Source organism: Clupea harengus, chromosome 9 (genome assembly GCF_900700415.2).
Source record: "Clupea harengus chromosome 9, Ch_v2.0.2, whole genome shotgun sequence".
In the NCBI taxonomy this organism is placed as follows: Eukaryota; Metazoa; Chordata; class Actinopteri; order Clupeiformes; family Clupeidae; genus Clupea; species Clupea harengus.
Genome location: NC_045160.1, coordinates 4,720,963 through 4,740,119, shown reverse-complemented (window position 1 = coordinate 4,740,119; position 19,157 = coordinate 4,720,963). Strand labels below are relative to the sequence as shown.

Genomic DNA, 19,157 nt, shown 5'->3' with positions numbered 1-19,157 from the left:
GGATTGCAGGCCAGGTTCACCATGTCTGTCTGTCATAGCGCTGGCTGTGATTGCCCTGTCTGGGTTATGTGGGAAGCCACTTGTGTATGCTGACGAGGGGTGTGGAGGTGCTCTTATTATTCCTGGAGGATCTGTGGAGTGTCTGATGGGAGAGATCCAGGCCCCGCTGTGCATTCTTTTCTTTTTCTTTTCTTTTTTTCCCTCCCCTGCTTCCTCCACTCTTGCCTTCATCCCCTTCACTTCACTTCTCTCTGTCATGCCTTTCTGTTTCTCTTTATCAACGTCTTCACTCTCTCTTTGTTCTGTTTGTCCCTCCACTGTCTCTCACCTCTGTTTCTCTCCCTCACCCCTTTCTCTCTCTTTCTTTCTTTCTTTCTTTCTTTCTTTCTTTCTCTCTCTCTCTCTTTCTTTCTTTCTCCCTCTCTTTCTCTCCTCCCTCAGGGCACCAGGATTCTGGCTGCATCATACGACAAATCGGCCCTCTTTTGGAAGCTGGATGATTGTGTTCCCAAGGTAACAGAGCATAGCTTTTCACGTTCAGTTTATTTTTTTCCTTTCCTTTCTTTCGCCCATCCTCTCATCATCTGTGATATTCTGAATTCACCGTCACCGCAAGACATCGGTGAGCATGTACGTCACCACCTAATGGGGGGAGGGGGTGTCCCTTTAAACAAGGGACACAGACACCCCCCCCCCACTCACACACACACATACACACACACACACACACACACACACACACACACACTCAACGCTCCCAGCAGGAAGCCTCCAGCAGGAGGCATTGTCTGATGGAAAGCAGAGCCCTGTGCTGAAAGAAACATCCGCTGTCATGAGGCCCAAAGCTAAGTGCACGTCAGTCGTGGCACGACGGCCCCAGTTTAAACAGAGGGGGCCATGATTTAAACAAGGCACAGGAATTTAGGAAAGAGATAGGCGACAGTAGCAGGGAAGCTCAGAGAGTGAAAGTGTTCTCTGTCAAAATCTCAAATATGGATTTATGGGTTTAATTATTCATTCTCACAAGGTCATCAGTTTTCACTGCTTTATGCATGTAGAGGATATGTGAACATGACATTGACACGTGTTCATGTTGATATTTAAACTAGAAGTGTGTTTACTCGTGGTGCCACCATAAGCCTACCCACCCTCATGTTAAAGGTCAGAGGTTAACAGGAAGTGATGTCGGCTGTTTCAGTTCACTCTGACGGGCCACTCGCGTAAGGTGACGGCGGCCAAGTTCAGGTGCAGCCAGCGGCAGGTGGTGACTGGCAGTGCCGACCGCACAGTGAAGGTGTGGGACCTGCAGCGGGCAGCATGTGAGTGCGGCAAAGTCACACACACTCACACACACACACACACAGACACACACACACACATTCCTACACACAATTACATTCGTACACATATCTATACTGTCAAAACACATTCATACACATACACAGAAGCCATGCATTCATACATTTGAAGACAAACTTGGACATACACTGTGTGTATGAAGGTGTGTGTATGAAGGTGTGTGTGTGTGTGTGTGTGTGTGTGTGTGTGTTTCTTCCTCGCAAGTTCTCAAATGATTTCTGTTTAATATTGATCAACTCAATTTCCCTGTCTCCACCTCTCCCTGTTCCTCTGTGACAGGCATTCAGACCATTGAGGTGCTATCCTACTGCAGTGATGTGGTCTGCTCGGAGTACTTCATCGTCAGTGGTCATTACGACAACAAGGTCCGCTTCTGGGACAGCAGGTAACGCGGACCCTCTATCCTTATTGGGACGGCAGCTAACACCATTAGCCCAGAGAGACACTTAAAGCAGATTGATGCTACTTACCTACATTTTGCAACACACTTTTACATGTATTCACTTTCCACACGGTTTCTTCCAATGTAACTTGCAGAACAGGTATATATTTGATCATTTTGAATGCTCCGTGACTATTCAACTTTAGAGTTATGGGATGTTTATGAAACATCAGGAGGTCATATACTGTTGTGCTAACATTGCCCTGGTTAGTCTTTCAGTTATTTGTTTGAATAATATTTTGAGCATTTTAATTCCCAAAAACTGTGTTTTATATGGCGGACATGTTTTGTCCCAGATCTCAAGGATCAGTGTGATTGATCACTGATTAATGATGTGAGCTCCATGAGCAGCCTTTAGAATGATGGCCCTTGAGTTTAAGGACCTTACTGTAGCAGTTAGGCAAGGTCAGTTGATTAACATTTACTGCTGAGATGAATCCTGATGGTGTCTAACTGCCTTCTGTGTGATGATCAAAACATGTAGACATGTCCAAATATAATGACAGAGCCTGTCACAGTGGATGGCCCTAGGACGTAGTTATTTAGTCAAGAGATCAAACAGACTGAAGTTTAATCAGTAAAACTCAATCAGTGATCAAATAATGAAAGATACTCATTTGAGCCATAACCAAAATCTCATCATTATCCGTGCTGTAGATTGCTTCCCCATGCTGTCAGTGACTTTCTGTAAATGACATCAGCTAAATGAATAAATGTCATTCTGATTTTCTTTCTGGAGGAAATTGCCCTGTCAGGAATATATGAATGTACTCGGAAATCATGACAGCCCCCCTATCATCACAGACCGTGAAACAATGTGGAATGACAAGCCTGTGTCTACTTTCACTGTTCATCACGTTCGGTTCCAAACAACAAGCAAACACGTTCTGTCTCTGTCGAGGCAGCAGTCTGTATTTCTTTGGTCAGAACACGGTCTTGTGGACGGACCTCATCAGTTGGCATGGCCTTCAGTCCTGCGAAAGCTGTACATTTTATTTCCGGAAGCCCTATGTGCTCATTAAAAGGGAATTTCCACTACGTCGTTTGCCGTCACAAACAGGACATCGCTCCACCGTCATCGTGTGGCAGGTGTCCTGTCCGCTGTCGTCACGGCACACCATGACTCCCTGTCACATGCACTCCCGAACCACATGGGTCATCTTGGCCATCGCAGTAGGCTTGGGGACTGTCCCATACCAGGTGGCATGGCTTTCAGTCCTGTGAAAGCTGTTCATTTTTTATTTTATTTCTGGAAATCCTACGTGTTTATTTCCACAAAAATGTTCCGTCTTCAGAAACTGGATAGTGCTCCGCCGTCGTCCTGTGGCATGTGTCCGGTCCTCTCTCGTCACGTCATGTCACGCTCGCGCCACGTCTGAGCGGTGCGTCCGCGTCTTGTGTGGGTCTCTCGAACAGAGATGAATCACCCCAATGGGGGTATTTATATCTCCTCCTCCTCCGCTACCGCCACCGTGGAGCCTCACAGATCTAGAGACAAAAGACAGCGATGCATCATTTCAAGACGCCCATTCACTGCGGGCCCATCATTTGTCTGGGAGCATATGACTGTATCCGTACAGTGTGTGTGTGGGTGTGAGAGAGAGAGAAAGAGAGAGTGTGTGTGTTTGAAAGAGAGAGTTTGAAATGATGAATAGAGAGCTTATTTAGACAGAGAAGGGAAAATGCTCAATTCATGAATATTCAAAAGGTCGAAAAAGGTCGCGTGCGAAGGAGAATGTATCGTGTGTTTATTTAAACATCATGGGTGCTTGTGTGTGTGGGGGTGCGTGTCTGTGTTTATGCATGTTTGTGTGTTTGTTTGTGTCTGTGTCTGTCTGGCTGTGAGGCTGTCTCTCAGTAAGTGTCTGTGTGTGTGTGTGCGTGCGTGCGTGTGTGTGAGAGAGCATGAGTGGAGGACAGATGAGAATGGCATGCTTTCCTCCCATCAGCGCTGGCTGTTTAAAATCAGAATAATTAAGCACAGCTGGGGCAGAAGCCTGGGGGGGCCAGAACTCATCTGCCTCCCCCCCCCCGTCCAGCTTTCCCTCACCCAGTCACGACCACAGCCTGGTGCTCTGACCTAAAAGCACTACATTGCCGCAGGTGTGTGTGTGTGTGTGTGTGTGTGTGTGTGTGTGTGTGTGTGTGTGTGTGTGTGTGTATCAGAGTTTTTGCCGGCTGGTGTCCGGAAAGAATTTATTTTACCGGGCAAACCCGAAACTTACTGGCACACGTTTCAATAAGAATCTATGTTCCGAACACACATACATAATGTGGCCGAGTGCACACCTAGGTTGACAAAAGGAAAAGAATAGATCATGTCCAAATCGTACCTGTCCATAGTGTAGGCTGCAACTGCAGCTTCACAGCATCATGCTTGGCACCTCACCTTCTTCTAATTTGATACAATCAAAAACGGTCCTGCTTACCAACCATAGACGTGAAACTCAAGAATTAAAGCTGTAAAACTGAAGAAAAAAACGTAAGGACGCACACAGTTTTCAAGCATTTCAAGATGAAAATGACAACAGAAGCGCATTGTTTACTGTTGCTAGCTAGTTTGTTCTGAAACCACATTTCTTGCATAACCTCTGCTGGAAGGTTATAAACTACCTCACAAGAATATCACTGAAGTAATTGCACTATGAGATGAGAGAAATCATATAAATGGTAATTTGTCAACATCAGCACAACATGGTTTGGGAGAGGAGAACTGCCCCTGTGAAGTGGATGAGCCTACTTACCCTTCTCAAGGCTGCTGGCATTTACCGTCAGCTTATAGGCTATCAAACACACCCAGAGAGCCGCTGATGTTTCTGAGAGATTACACCCTCTTCGTAGAAATGGAACAATTTGATTAGCTAATCACCACGATGTGTATGACAGTCTAAACTAGATTTTCTATTCATTGCCAGTACTGCGGATGTGGTGAAGGCTTTGGATTGGATGATTGGATTGAACCTGTGTTCTCCCCGTACAATAGGAATAGAAGTGGGTGGATTTTGTGACTCACGGTAATCAATAAAATAAGATATTATCAATAAAATATAGTTTCGTTACTGATTTATTTGTTTTGGTTAAAATGTATATCCTTTTTAAAGACATCTGCCATTTTGACTGGTAATTTCACCAGTTTTCAATTTGTTACATTTTTACCAGACAAAGACATTAACGGCTCACAGAAACCCTGGTGTGTGTGGGTGTGGGTGTGGGTGTGGGTGTGGGTGTGTGTGTGTGTGTGTGTGGGTGTGTGTGTGTGTGTGTGTGTGTGTGTGTGTGTGTGTGTGTGTGTGTGGGTGTGGGTGTGTGTATAAATATGTGTGATGGTGACTATTTCTGTATCACAACAGTCATGTTCTAATGACAGTGTGTTTGCGATTGGGTCATCGATAGAGATGTCACATAGTGTTTATATGACAGTTGTCACTGAACCTCATATCAGAGAGCCAATATGAGTGTGTATGTCTCTGTGAACGTAGCTGATGTCAGACCACACACACACACACACACACACACACACACACACACATACATACGTGTCTGTCTGTCTGTGTGTGGCATATGTATGTATGCGTGCAAGTGTGTGTGTGTGTGTGTGAGACTGGTAACAGCTCGGGCGTCTGATGTCTCATTAACTCTGGAGTGGTGATGCCTGTGATTGACGGCCCTGGAGTGATGTTGCTATGAGAGGCGTGCTGCCACTGCTGTGTTTACCATGGGCCAGATGTGGCTTAGTAGGGGGGGGGGGGGGGGGGGGGGGGGGGGGTGACGCTGAGGACGGCGGGACAGCTGCGCTCCCCTCCCAGGCTTCTCCACTCGGCTGCACTCCATGCTCAAGGTTTGAGTCCACAGTAGGACCTAACCGAGCATATGTTATAGAACACATCGCTGAGTGTGTGTGTGTGTGTGTGTGTGTGTGTGTGTGTGCGCATGAGTGGGTTTGGCAGTTTTTGTTTCTGTGGGTGCGCACCTGGGTTTGTCTGTGCGTGCATGCGTGTGTGTGTGGATGCACCTGTGTCTGTGTGTCCTCACTGTCTGAGGGAATGCACTTGTTGGTGTTTTTTCTCTGAGTATCTGAGGCAGTGGGGTGTCTTTGAAGCATCACTATGCCCCATGATCTGTGTTTCTATGGCTTCATGTGAGTGTGTCTCATCCCACCTATCGTGCTTAGCATCAGAAGCACACATGATATCCATACCCAGCAGCCCCCGCCCTCGCTCATATTACGTGTGCTTGTGTGTGCCTGTGTGAGCTTCTGCCTTGTAAATGTGTGTTTGTGTGTGAGTGTGTGTCATTGTGTCATCATTACTGACAGGCATTTTAAATGTGCACTTTTCTGCAATCAGTCGCATGTTTGGAGAGATGAAATACAGCCATTCACATACACTCTCTCCTGTGTGTGTGTGTGTGTGTGTGTGTGTGTGTGTGTGTGTGTGTGTGTGTGTGTGTGTGTGTGTGTGTGTGTGGATCTCTGTGTGAGTGTGCATCACTGAGCTTGTGAAGCACCCTAGATGTCTATGATTGAGTGTGTGTGTCAGTATTTGTGAGTGTGTGTGTGTGTGTGTGTGTGTGTGTGTGTGCGTCTCATCTCTCCTCTCTCGCGTAGCATTACAAATGAACACACACACAATTCCCTGGTCTCCGCTCTTCTCTGAGCGTAGGGATACGGGAACGTAAGCTGTGATTTAGTCATCCTTGACACCCGTCATTCAGCCGACGCCACGCCACCACCCTCGACGGCCGCCCCACGTGCCTCCTCCGCCGCCGATCTCGGCTCCTCGCTGCTGCTCCCACTCACCCTGTCGCCTAGCAACAGGCAGCCCACATAATTGTCTCTGGCCTCGTCCCTGGGTGATGGGGATTTTCTCTCTTATGACATTACTGTTCCTCTTTCCTTGTGTTCATTTGTGTAGCTGTTGGATCTTTGGGGGAGTGAGTGAGAGAGAGGGAGAGACCTACAAAGTGTGGGTGTGTGCATTTCTTCATGCATGCATGCATGTGTTTGTGTGTGTGTGTGTGTGTGTGTGTGTGTGTGTGTGTGTGTGTGTGTGTGTGTGTGTGTGTGTGTGTGTGTGTGTGTGTGTGTGTGTGTGTGTGAGAGAGAGAGAGATTATATGTATGTGTGTGGTTCCTTGTTCGCCTTTGTATAGAGATGAAACATGGCAGAACCCAAGGGTCGGGGTTGTATGTTAAAGTGACACTGATCTGATATGTGCTCTGTCTAAGCCTCTCGCCGCTCCCAGCTGATCATTGGAGTCGTGGAGGGAAAGAGCGTCAGGAAATCAATACAGTTAACGAACACCCACCACGCACACACACGTACACACACACACACACACACACACACAGCGGCGGCCTTGCACTGTCAGATGCCTTTAGATCTATCCTTCGTAGAATTTCAAGCGATCAGGGTTGTGTCAACAGTGTAGTTCACTGTGAAACCATCTTATTCGGTGCTATATGAGTCAATCATGTATCAATCGTATATTATATATCAATCATGAGTTTGAATTTGACCCTTGTCTAATCAGGCATGTGTTTAGCATGTCTCACTCTCTCTCCCACTCATTCTCTCCAACACTTGATACATTTCAAACACAAACACATTCATGCACTCACACATTCGAAAACTCACTCAAACACATAAACACACAAACTCTCTCTCTCTCTCTCTTAAGACAGTTGACTTCACAGATACCATGGCACCCTCCAACGGTCTGAACAAACCATCCATCACCATAGAAGGATTGCTGTTTCTCTTTAGATGGAAGTATAACAAGCAAGAAACTAAATCAGATCTCTCTCTCTCTCTCTCTCTCTCTCTCTCTCGCTCTCGCTCTCGCGCTCTCTCTCTCTCTCTCTCTCTTGCTCTCTCTCTCTCTCTCTCTCTCTCTCTCTCTCTCTCTCTCTCTTTCTGTCCCAGGGCTGCCAGCTGTACTCAGGAGCTCCCCCTGCAGGGGAAGGTGACGTCTCTGGACATGTGCCCAGACCATCGGCAATTACTCAGCTGCTCCAGAGACGATAGCCTGCAGGTAGTGGACCTCAGGATGAGCAACGCACGCATCTCCTTCAGGTAACCCACACACACACATGCACACACACATGCACACACACACACACACACACACATACATAGGCATACTAGCACACTCACACACACACACACACACACATACATAGGGATACTAGCACACTCACACACACACACACACACACATACATAGGCATACTAGCACACTCACACACATCTACATGTACATATCATGCATATTTACACCGTTCCACACACAGATGCATATACATATAAACACTATACATTAGTGGCCCTGTATACATTACAAAAGGTAATTACTGCAGATAGCCGAAACCAAACACCATATATAACCTGTTTTTCATGTATATACATAGCTATGATGAAGTCTAATTTACAAATTACTCACAATAAGACATTCACAACAATAACTGAGAATAAGATAAAACAATTATAACAATATACTGTAATGTGTGGAATACAGTAATGCGAATGTGATCTCTCTCTCGAATGAACGTGACTCTGTTTTTGCTTAACCTTCTTCGGACAATGGAGCAATGAAACATATTTTCCCTCCCTTCCTTCCTTCCTTACTGCCTTCTTTTCTTTTCGTTGCGCCTCATTGTTAAAAAACGTGAAGGCAATGCAGATAGTATCTAGAGAATATTACTATTCTCCTTACTACACACCAGCATAGCCAGACAAACAAGTGTGTGCCTCCAGGCGCCTTAACAACTGGAACATATATCACCGACGCGCTATGGACATGCTTCATTAAGTGTGTAAACATTTCCATTACGCTGTTTCATACCGTTTTTATTTTCCTGGTGGAGCCGCCCTGCACTGGCGAGTGTGGTTCCCATATTAGGGCTCGGCTGGTATTGATGTGTAGCAATTATTTAATTTGTTCTTCATGCTTATTCTTACCTTTGTGAATCGCGCAAACACACACACACACACACACACACACACACACACACACTCATTTATTTCATCAAATCATGAAAATAGTCCATTTATATTACTGTGATGTTTTGTACTGTTGTTAAAATGATTTAATGTTTGAGGTCCTCATTGATTGAACTTCTGTCTTTTAGGGCTGATGGCTTCAAGTGTGGATGTGACAGCACGAAGGCCATCTTCAGGTGCGTGTTTGGGACTTCCATTCTTTATTGGGTAGCACTTTACTTTGACCTGCCACTATAACAGTGACGGGAACTTGACATAAAGCTGTCCTAAAGCCATATCCTGTCATGGCTCATCGTGACAGTCAATAGTTGTAACTGTCATGTCCACTGATATGACGGTTGCAGCTAATGATGACACACCACCTTGATATCACTGGGCACTGGTTGCCATGGCAACTTATGACCGGAAACATCATCTGTCAGTCTCATGAGGGAGAGTTTTTTAGTTATTAGTTAGTTATAGTAATGTTTAGTAATATTTAGTTATTTATCCCTACTATTACCTCATGGTTTAGGTCTTCCTCAAGAGGTCATACAACAAGAAACTTGTTCATCAAGTACGTCATTAACTAAGTGGTACTTCTTAACTTTAGTGGACTGCAAATTGATACAAAACATATTTAGGGTTATGGTTAAGATTAGGCAAAGAGTTGATTCTTCTTATGTTATGTTACTAACAAATAACTGAGTGTTATTTATGAGTACACTTTAGTAAGGAAAGGGAAAGGAAGATTAAGTGGGTCTGTTTATTGTTTACCAGAAGGATCCCCAGGTGTTCCTCTTGGGGCCCACTCAAATATGTCAGCCTGTGTTCCATGTGATTCTTTGTGAACATTCTAGAATGCTCACCAATCACTCAGACTGACTGACTGACACCACGCAGTGAAGGTGATTGGCAAATCACTCCAGTCTCTGTGAAGAGTTTCATCCAATGGCTGAACAGCCCTCTCAGCTTGGCAGTGTGGGAACTCTTTTAGGATATTTTAGTCCTATTACCTACAGGCTTTGTCTTCCTCCTCTTCTGCCTCTCAAATTCAAATTCAAATTCAAGTAGCTTTATTGGCATGACCAAAGCAAGGTGTAACATTAAAGGAAAACAAAAACCGGTTAAAGCAGGGTTTGGGAATGAAATGGAAATATTAACAATGAAATGAACTAGAAAGGAACACACAAACATGAACACACGAAAGTGGGAATTCAGATTCTACATCCAACACATAAGATCAAACAGTAGATGGTCACTGTCTCTAAGGTCATGGCTGGCACATAAGATCAAACAGTTGATGGTCACTGTCTTTCAGGTCATGGCAGGCTGTGACAAACTGATTGGCCAGAGGCGCTGTTTGTCCCTCTCCAAGTACTTTAGTGAGTTTGTGCATGGTATTCACTGAATGGAAATTTGGTATTATATTTAAAAAATTGTTATAATAGTGAGCTCTTTCTTTAAGTTTTCATAATGGAGAAAGTGCATCTCTGTCTCAATCTCACCAGTCATACAGTGACCACAAATGCTGATCGTAGCCATGATTTTTTGCTAGGCTGTGCCTTTCTCTCTCTCTCTGTTTCTCTCTGTCTCTCTCTCTCTCTCTCTCTGTCTCTGTGTGTGTTTGTGTGTGTGTGTGTGTGTGTGTGTGTGTGTGTGTGTGTGTGTGTGTGTGTGTGTGTGTGTGTGTGTGTGTGTGTGTTTGTGTGTGTGTTTGTGTGTTTGGCCTTGTTGGGGGTTGGATAAGCAGATGGCTGCTTTTTTAATGACCACTTAAAAACAGGACAATGAGCGGGCAGGCAGGAGCGGGAGCTGCAGAGGCATTGGGGTAGATGATGAGACCCTCCGTGGCTCATTTAATGCAGGAGTTTAGCCGGGGTGGATTTCTGTCTCTTGATCTTGCCTCCGTGAAATACTCAAAATTTCTGCCCTGGTCAGCTAACCTTGTATTTTTGTTTGTTCGGTTTTTGTTTTTCTTTCTTTCTTTTTCTTTTGTTTTCCCTTTCCATCACAAGTCCAGTTATATGTTGTCATGACAGCCTTACACCAATGCATCATGGGAAATGAACCATTCCATTGAGTTCATGGTGGAAGTAGCGCTGCTCTATTCAGTCATAATCAAGCAATCCTCCATCATCTCCCACAGGAGCACACAGTAGACTGCCCGCCCACTGGGCCACTCTTTGATACTGCAGATCGCAGCGCTTGATTGGTTGTGAAATACCTCAGTTTGGTTTGATTGGGTGAGAAATACCCGATTCAGACAGTCCCACATCAATTCTGGGAGAGAGCTGATAGGTGTGAATATAGTCTGAGCGAATGTAGAAAAGAAAGTGTATGAAAGAAAGGGAGAAAGAAAGAAAGATAGAAAAAGGGTTCATTTTTTTTTTATCGATGGACAGGAATGCTAGTGTGGAGTGTAGAGAGGCTTTGGTAGCATTGGGTGGGAGGGGTATGCGGCTAGGCCTCAGTACAACACCTCTTTTGAGAACCTTCTCTTCTGTTTGACCCGACCTAGTTTATGTCATCATTCTCTGTCGTCGGTTAAGGTAGCAATAGCATACCTCTCACCACAACAGCAATCCTTCTATTGTGATGGATGGTTTGTTCAGACCGTTGGAGGGTGCCATGGCATCTGTGAAGTCAACTGTCTTAAGGCTTTTTTATTGCTATTATTCTTAAAATGCCTGTGTGTCGACCTGTCTGATTTCAGTCCGCTCAGTGCTTTCAGTGGTGTTTCAGCTTCAGTTTTTTAAAGGTCACAGAAAAACAACGCAAGAAGACTTCAGACACCAGTGTTTGTTTGCACTGACTGCCATTCTTTATATATCAGAGAAAAAGATGACCAAAAATAAAATAAAGATAAGGAAGCATAACTGAAACTTGAGACACCTCGGTGACGAGAGAGAGAGATAGAGAAAGGGAGAGAGGGATGATCGCAGATGAAATAGAACATGCTGGGTGTTTTTCCCCTTGTGCGTCGCACTCTGTCTAGATCCCCAACCGCAGCATACACTCAGCTGTTGCCACGGCAACAGTGGGAAACCAGAATGCCATTTCTTGTTCCCCACATTTTTTTCCTTCATAGGCCTGTAACTACAGAGAGGAGAGAGAGAGAGAAGAGAGATGGGGAGGGGATGGGAAGAGAAGCGAAGCAAGAAGAAGGAAGGATAGAGAAGTGCAAAGAAAGAGAGGAGATGACAGTGATGCTGGCTGAGCCGGGCCCTCTGTCTTATTCGCTGGGCTTCCAAGTCAGCTGAACAGACACAGGCGCCACCCGTCACCCGTCACCTACCCTATCTGTTGCCCCTGACCTCCTTCCAGACTGACACCCCAGCGCTCAATCTGTCCCACAGCGCTCACGACACATGCCCAACACTGAGCTCACCACTCCCCAGAGTCTGGAGCTCAGAGCAAGGCACACTCTGATCACATTTACATTTAGTCATTTAGCAGACCCTTTTATCCAAAGCCACGCACAAAGGAGAGATCAATCAAGCTATGAGCAATAGAGACATAGTCTAACAATAAATACTATTTTACATAAGAAATAAAAAAGTGCAGGAATGTAACTACTGTAAGTGCGGCTTAAGTACTAGTTAGAGGAGATAGCATTAGAGGAAGGATAAGGAGAAAAAGGAAGAGGAAAGGAGAGGAAGTGCAAGTTAGGAAAGAAGGTGCTCTCTGAAGAGTTGGGTCTTTAAGAGCTTCCTAACCCTACTGAGTCCGAGCCTTTTTTAGGTAGTCTGACATTTATTGTTGTTTTGTATATTTCCCCTAGTTAAAAACATTGAGGCAAAAGTGGCATTTATGATTATATTCTAGAAGACCTCAGCAATAATAACATGAGAGTAAAAGGAATGTAGTAAAAAAAAATATATTTAAATCAAATCTAAACATACCCTTACAAAAACTCCATATCCCTCGGTAGGGATATTGGACTGCAAATGGGAGAGAGGGACGCCCCTGCTCTGGTAGTGCTAGGCAGCTCGTTCCACCAACGTGGAGCTACGAATGAGAATAGTCTAGATTGCTGTACTTGCAGAGTCGGCAGTGCTAAACGACGCTCTTTAGACGAGCACAGCATCCTGGGGGTAACATTTCATGATCAGCAGTGTGGTAGTGTGGTTGTCCACTGTGTGTGTTTTCACTGAATTAGGATGTTGAGGTGGACTTATGGTCTCAGTAGGTGTGCTGAGATTGAGGAAGTTCACAGTTAAACCATGAACAGTGAGTGACCTCTCTCTCTCTATTTCTCTTTCCTTTTTTTCCTTTTCCCTCCATCCTTCTCTTTGTGCTCATTACGTCTTTTATTTTCTCTCTGGGTCAATCTCTCCCATCTTCTCTCATCCTCCATACAGTCCTGATGGTAGCTACCTGGCAGCTGGTTCTGCAGATGGGGCCGTCTACATCTGGAATGTCCACTCCGGAAACCTGGAGAAGCGCCTGCCTGGCATGCACAGGTGAGATACCCACATGCCCTGCAGTCACCCTGAAGGCCAAAACATCCTTCTTCTTTTCAGAGTATTTCAAGTCAACTACTACTATCACTAAATCTGCTGCTGTCTGATATAGTGCTTTGTCACTGGTACTGCTAGAACTACTGAGTAGTATCCGCAGGGCTTCCCAGTCAGCTGAACAGGGGCAGGAGCCACCCGTCACCTTCCCCATCTGCTTACTACTGATGTTGTACTTACTACTGATTGCTACTGTTGCTGCTGCTAGTCCTCATACTGCTACTAATGGAACATAAATGGTCTTTCTTGTCAGAACTGGATCCATGCCCACATAGCAGCTCACTCTTGGGGCAGGCATGTGCCCGGTGTGGTGTGGATACATTTGAGACACATGCAGTCTTTGTCCAGGAAGCAGCAAAGTCATATGATGTTGTGCGCTAACCACCTGGATTTGCTAATTAGTGTTTTTCATGAACCTGAACTAATAGGATGTCTAATGAGAAAAATACCACAGGCGTTAGAAGGAAGGTCAAATGAAGTGCTCTTATTACCACTCAAGCTTGTGCAATTATTCTTAGATAATAAGAGATCACATTTAATACAGCTAATAAAGAGATCACATTTACCTCATGTAGCACTGCATAGGTAAGGTAACAAGCACCTGTAGGGCAGCAAGTTCGCAACAGGAGCTCTGAGGTAGTATGTGTGGGTAGAGGTGTGTGTGTGTGTGTGTATGTCTAAGAAAAAACAACCTGTGCCTTAGTGAATGTTAACTTACTTGGTGAGGAACGGTACAGTTTTGTAACGTATTGTTTCATGACGTGTTATATCATATTGCACAGTATTGTATCAAACAGTATCGTATTGTATCGTTCATTGTTGGAATGGGTTGATGAGATAGCCCTGAGAGAAGTCAGTCCCCACCAATTGATCTGTAGATCTATAGTCTCTCCCTGAGGGCCTTTGAACAAGGGAGCTCAACACCTGTCATTGTAGCTGTCATAGTTTAAATGTTAGTCCTTGCAGATTTTGTTGTATATATTTTTTCAGGGGGGCATTTTCTCTGCAGCCAGCTCCCATCATGTTTGTGGTCCTGCTCTTAACAGCATTCTTCATGGGTGACCAGTAGACCCTCTGACCTCTCTCCTCTCTCCTCTCTCCTGTCTCTCCCCTGCACACCTCTCTCTCTCTCTCTCTCTCTCTCTCTCTCTCTGTCTCTCCTCTCTCCCTTTCTGTGGGGGGGTGTTGTGTGAAATTAGTAGTAATGAGGAGATGTTTTTTAAAGCGTGATAGGGAGGTTAGTATTTTTATGTGAGCATGTAGGCTTTGTGTGTAGAGAATTGTAATGTTGTACATGTTTTATCAGTGTAAGCATGTGAGAAAGTAAGGCCATTGTTTAATAAATGGGTGTGACACCCTTCTCTGTCTCTCCTCTCTCTTTCTCTCTCCTCCTCCCTCTCTCCTTTTGCTCCTTTCTCTCCTCTCCCCCCACCCTTTCTCCTCTCTTCCCCCTCTCCTGGCTCCCTGCTCCTGTGTTCAGGCCATTAGCTCTCATCTGTGTCCACTGGGAGGCAGGGAGGGCTGTTCAACAGGCTGAGTTTGTCCCCTGATGCCAAACTCTCGCTGTGTGTGTGTGTGTGTGTGTGTGTGTGTGTGTGTGTGTGTGTGTGTGTGTGTGTGGTTGTCTGCCTAGAGAGAAGCTGAGGGTCAGATCAGTGCCATATCCAACTCCGAGTCAGCTGATGATGGGGGTGGTGGTCTTGGTCCTGAGCTAATATGCTCAGATTGCTACTCCACCTTCTTCTCTTTGTCTTACTCTACTGGTGAAGCGTAGCTTCAGTGGGCAATGTGCCATCAGTTAATGCGTGTGTGTGTCAGAATGTGTTTCTGTGTGTGTTTTGCATTACTTGGTGTTGGTGTGTTTTTAACTTGGGGTGTGTGTCTATGTGGGTGTGCTTGTGTGTGTTTGGAACATTCTCTGTGTGTGTGTGTGTGTCTGGAACACTTTGTGTGTGTTTGTGCGTGTGCGTGTGTGTGTGTGTGTGTGTGTGTGTTCCACTGTCCCCTCTACAGCTCCTCCATCAACGCAGTGGCATGGTCGCTTTCGGGGGAGTTTGTGGTGAGCGTGGACAAGAGCCGCCGTGCCGTCCTGTGGAGCGACATCTAAGCGCCTCAGAGGCAGGATTGGGGGACGCCAAGTTCATTTTCGCATCACCATGACGACAATGCACCTTGAGGGAAACTAAACAAGTTCTGTCGCTCCTGTGGGTATACTGAGACACACAAATGCCGAATCCCTGGTGTACGCTGACTCCAGGGTTGCAGCAAGTACATTGATTGCGGCAGTTGGTTGGTTGACTACGGCTTGGCTGGAATCTCTGTTTTGTATTTCTTCCAAAGCCTCAGATGGTACAGACGGACATTTTTTGTGTCTTTTCAAGAGTCTGAGCAGGCATATGTGTTGCAGTATTTTCTCCCAGAAGTGTTTTGTGTTCATGCCAATAGGAACAAGTCACTCTGTGACCTTCTGTATGCATAAAAGGCACTTGTGCACTCTTGGGTCACTGCTGAGTAGAGCACTTCCTCACTTCCTGGGAATGTGTGATGTCATAATGAGTGTGGCATGGGAACAGAGGGAGTAGTTTTACTGACAGAAGGGGAAAAGCATTCAAAAAAGAAAAAAAATCCAAAAAAAGATACAAAAAAAGAAACAAAAAACAATAGATACAAAAAAGGGAAAAACAAGGGCTAAACGTCTCTCTGCCCGAAAAGGACCTGTAGTAAAACTAAAATGTTGTTTTCAGCACCTCTTCAGATCGGCGTGGGATCAACCACAGTGCATATGAAGCCACATCACTCACGCGACACTTTATACTCATGGGGGCTTATTCACCACTGTGAGGTTTTTGTTTTTGGCTTTCTGTGAAGAACAAAAAAGGGAAAAAAATGAAAAGGGGACTGGAAATGGGGAACTGGACTGGAAATGGGGGAAAACCCATGTCTTAATAAAGAATACATGTGTTAGTCTGATGGGGGACAACTCTTATATCTCAATAAACAATAAATGTGTTAGTCTGTCTGATGCTGCGTGTTTGGACCCTTGTAGACGTTTGTTTATGTGCTTTTGAAATGCTGCCAAGGTTTTTGTGTCTTTCTTCATGAGAGAAAAAGGAGATTTGTGTTGGCAGTTCTGAAATAAGTGATGAGCTGAAATGTTGCACTTGCTCAGTGCTGTCTCTCTCTGCCTCTGCCTCTTTATCTCCTTAATTGTCATTTTCCCTCTCTCCTCTCTCCCCCCTTCTCTCTCTCTTCCCTCTGCAGTCACAAGGACTCTTGTCTGTTTTCAGATCCCCCCCCCCACTGACTGGCAGGGATTCGGCCCAGATTTGGCGCTAATCCGGCAGCTAAGCGCCACGTCAAGGGGCCGGATCCCTCCCAAAGTCAGCTGCCGTGGCATTTACATTTAAAAAGGACCCTGCTTCCTTTTAATCAGCCCCCAGGACTTTGAACCGCATGGGTCACGTGGCCGGGGGCAGAAGCTGAGGTCTGGCCGCTGCGCATAATTTACCTCTTGTGCTCATCTTTCTGTTAACTGGAGTTTAGCTCAGAACTAGCGCTCGTGCCTCTGTACATGACCTTGTCCCTTTCTTTAATATAGAAGTGCCTGCATGGGTTGTAGGAGAAGTAGGTCACTTGCAGCATTATGCACTGTATGCAAGTCATGTAAAAGAAGTGCAGTTGTCAGCAGAAAAGATTGTTTGATGCGTCTGTGCAAGCATAAGTGTGCCCTTCCCAGGTCAAGCTGGCATTCTTTAGTCTAAATATGAATTCCCTCTTGTCTGAGCATGGTCTCCCTGATAGAGGGTGCTTGCCATTAGTTGCAGCTGCCAGCGCTCAAGACATTTTAGTTTTTCATGTTCCTCTCTAGACTGTTCCACATGCCAGGTTAAAAAGCATTTATCTATTCAGTGTATGAAGGCAGTCTTTTAAGTTGTTAGGATACAGTCTGTATTACTGTGGCTCCAAGATAGAGAATACTGCAGCTACATTTGCTAGCTACCAGCCTGGTGCATAGGTAGTGAGGTAGGGATTTGGTTGTAAAATACAGACAAACACATTAAATATACATGCTTTACCCAGCATACATTCCACCACCAGTTACCTGCAAATGTGATGAGTCAGAGGTGAACACATTACTGGGTAAGGAACGACCTCAGACACCCAAAATGTCTGTTCTGAAAACAGGGTTTTCTGTTAAATGGGGAAATGAATTACAAAGATCAGTTAAGATATGTTTACCATACTGAGAAAATGTGTTGATGTCAAAAAGCTTTTTTTTGTCTTCATCTTTCCAACCTTTTGGTTGTTTATAATTGGAAGGGCTCTATATGTAAATGTATACTTGAAATTGTCTACAAGTTGTTCTTTGTTAATTTGGTGTCAGTTGTGTGTTGTAAAATAGTTTTGTCTGTTTTTGCTGTTTTAATATAAAAGGAAGGAATTTTGGGGTGACACTTTACATTGCATGGCAGTTATTATATTGTAACTATACCAACGATTACAGTTCAACAAACTGATGTAAATCAGTGTTGAACAGCTTAGATTAAATAATCATATATGAACTCCAACCGTATCTATGTGCATACACAGAATGTGTGTGTTATTGCTTACAGTGTGTTACTATGTCCTTAATAATGTATTTAAAGTGCGACCCCATCTTTGTTTGTTTGTTTTGCATGTTTTTGTTTGTGTCACTTAAAGGTGTATGTAAACTAGCTGTGCAATTGAAATGTCTTCTTATGAAGCTACATGTTTGTCTGTAATAATGTAACATTGCCATGATTTATCCTGATGGGTTTTTTATATATAATTAGTAGTATTGTTCTGGGGGGAAATACAAGAGATACCAACGGGTTTTTTTATCAAGGGATGTATTGTCTGGCACCCATTTGTGTTTCCAAGAAATAAAACATATATCTGACTTTGTGGGCGTTGGATGTCTTGATAATCTCTTGGTCACATAAATGCCCAGATATCATCAGACTTTGACCCAGCTCTGACCCTGATCTCGTGCATATCCACTAAACACACAGACACACTTCAGATGACGCAGCACAGAGGATCACGCATGAGCACATCTCTGTTAGAGTAACGACTCTGGAACTCTGTTTTTCCGGCTGTAAGTAACAATGAGGTTTCCTCAACTGTGGAATGGCCTCGGGGCTAGACATCAGTGAAGCAGCGATCCTCGAGTAATCTACAGTCCTCAGTCCACTGCTGTCTACGCCCTGAATCACACACAGACGTTGCTTACAGTGATGTCAACACCTTAGCAGCCTCCCAACCCTAAATCAGGGCAGCATGGCAAATCTCATGCTAGACTCTTAAGTGTTGTTTGCCTTATAAGCAGTCACAGAAACACAGCTGTTATGAATGTGCTACTGTTGACACAATGTATATGGTTTGGAGGTGCGTTCTTTTTGATTGACTGACAATGTATATATATGGTGGAACTGCTGAAATCCTGCAATTTAAACTGGTACTTCTCTGTTGTCTTCATGGCTGTGGGATGCTTTGGGAGAGTATGGAAATCTTGTATATGTCCAGAGGCATTTAGCTTTATCTGGTAGGCAAAGATATCGCTATGTTTGAGATCTACATCTACCCGTCTATAAGGCATCCACATCCTCTCAAAGATGTAGTGAGAATGAAGAGAGAGAGGGAGCGAGCAGGGAGGGTGGGTGGGAGGGAAAAGAGAGAGTGGGAGAAAAGACGGGAGGGAGGTAGTGAGCGAGAGGGAGAGACAGAGGGTTAGTGAGAGACGCAGGCACTGCGCGTGGTAACTCAGACGGATAGGCTCTCACAGTAGAGAAGAGCAGTGAGGAGAGGAGAAGAAGGATTGCTGCCTTGTGGATTC

The 19,157-nt window shown here is 44.8% G+C and overlaps 1 protein-coding gene across 3 annotated transcripts in view; it reads left to right on the top strand.

The window, feature by feature from the left end:
• The window catches only part of LOC105890603 (protein Atg16l2), a 28,623-nt gene extending 10,402 nt beyond the window's left edge, over positions 1–18,221 (top strand). For all 3 annotated transcript variants that reach the window (XM_031573137.2, XM_031573136.2, XM_031573138.2), the window contains 7 exons: positions 442–513; positions 1,199–1,319; positions 1,639–1,744; positions 7,725–7,874; positions 8,930–8,977; positions 13,145–13,246; positions 15,314–18,221. In XM_031573137.2, coding sequence (XP_031428997.1) covers positions 442–513; positions 1,199–1,319; positions 1,639–1,744; positions 7,725–7,874; positions 8,930–8,977; positions 13,145–13,246; positions 15,314–15,407 — 693 coding nt within the window. In that variant the 3' untranslated portion in view covers positions 15,408–18,221. The remainder of the gene's footprint in view (positions 1–441; positions 514–1,198; positions 1,320–1,638; positions 1,745–7,724; positions 7,875–8,929; positions 8,978–13,144; positions 13,247–15,313) is intronic.
• The last annotated feature ends 936 nt before the right edge of the window (positions 18,222–19,157 follow it).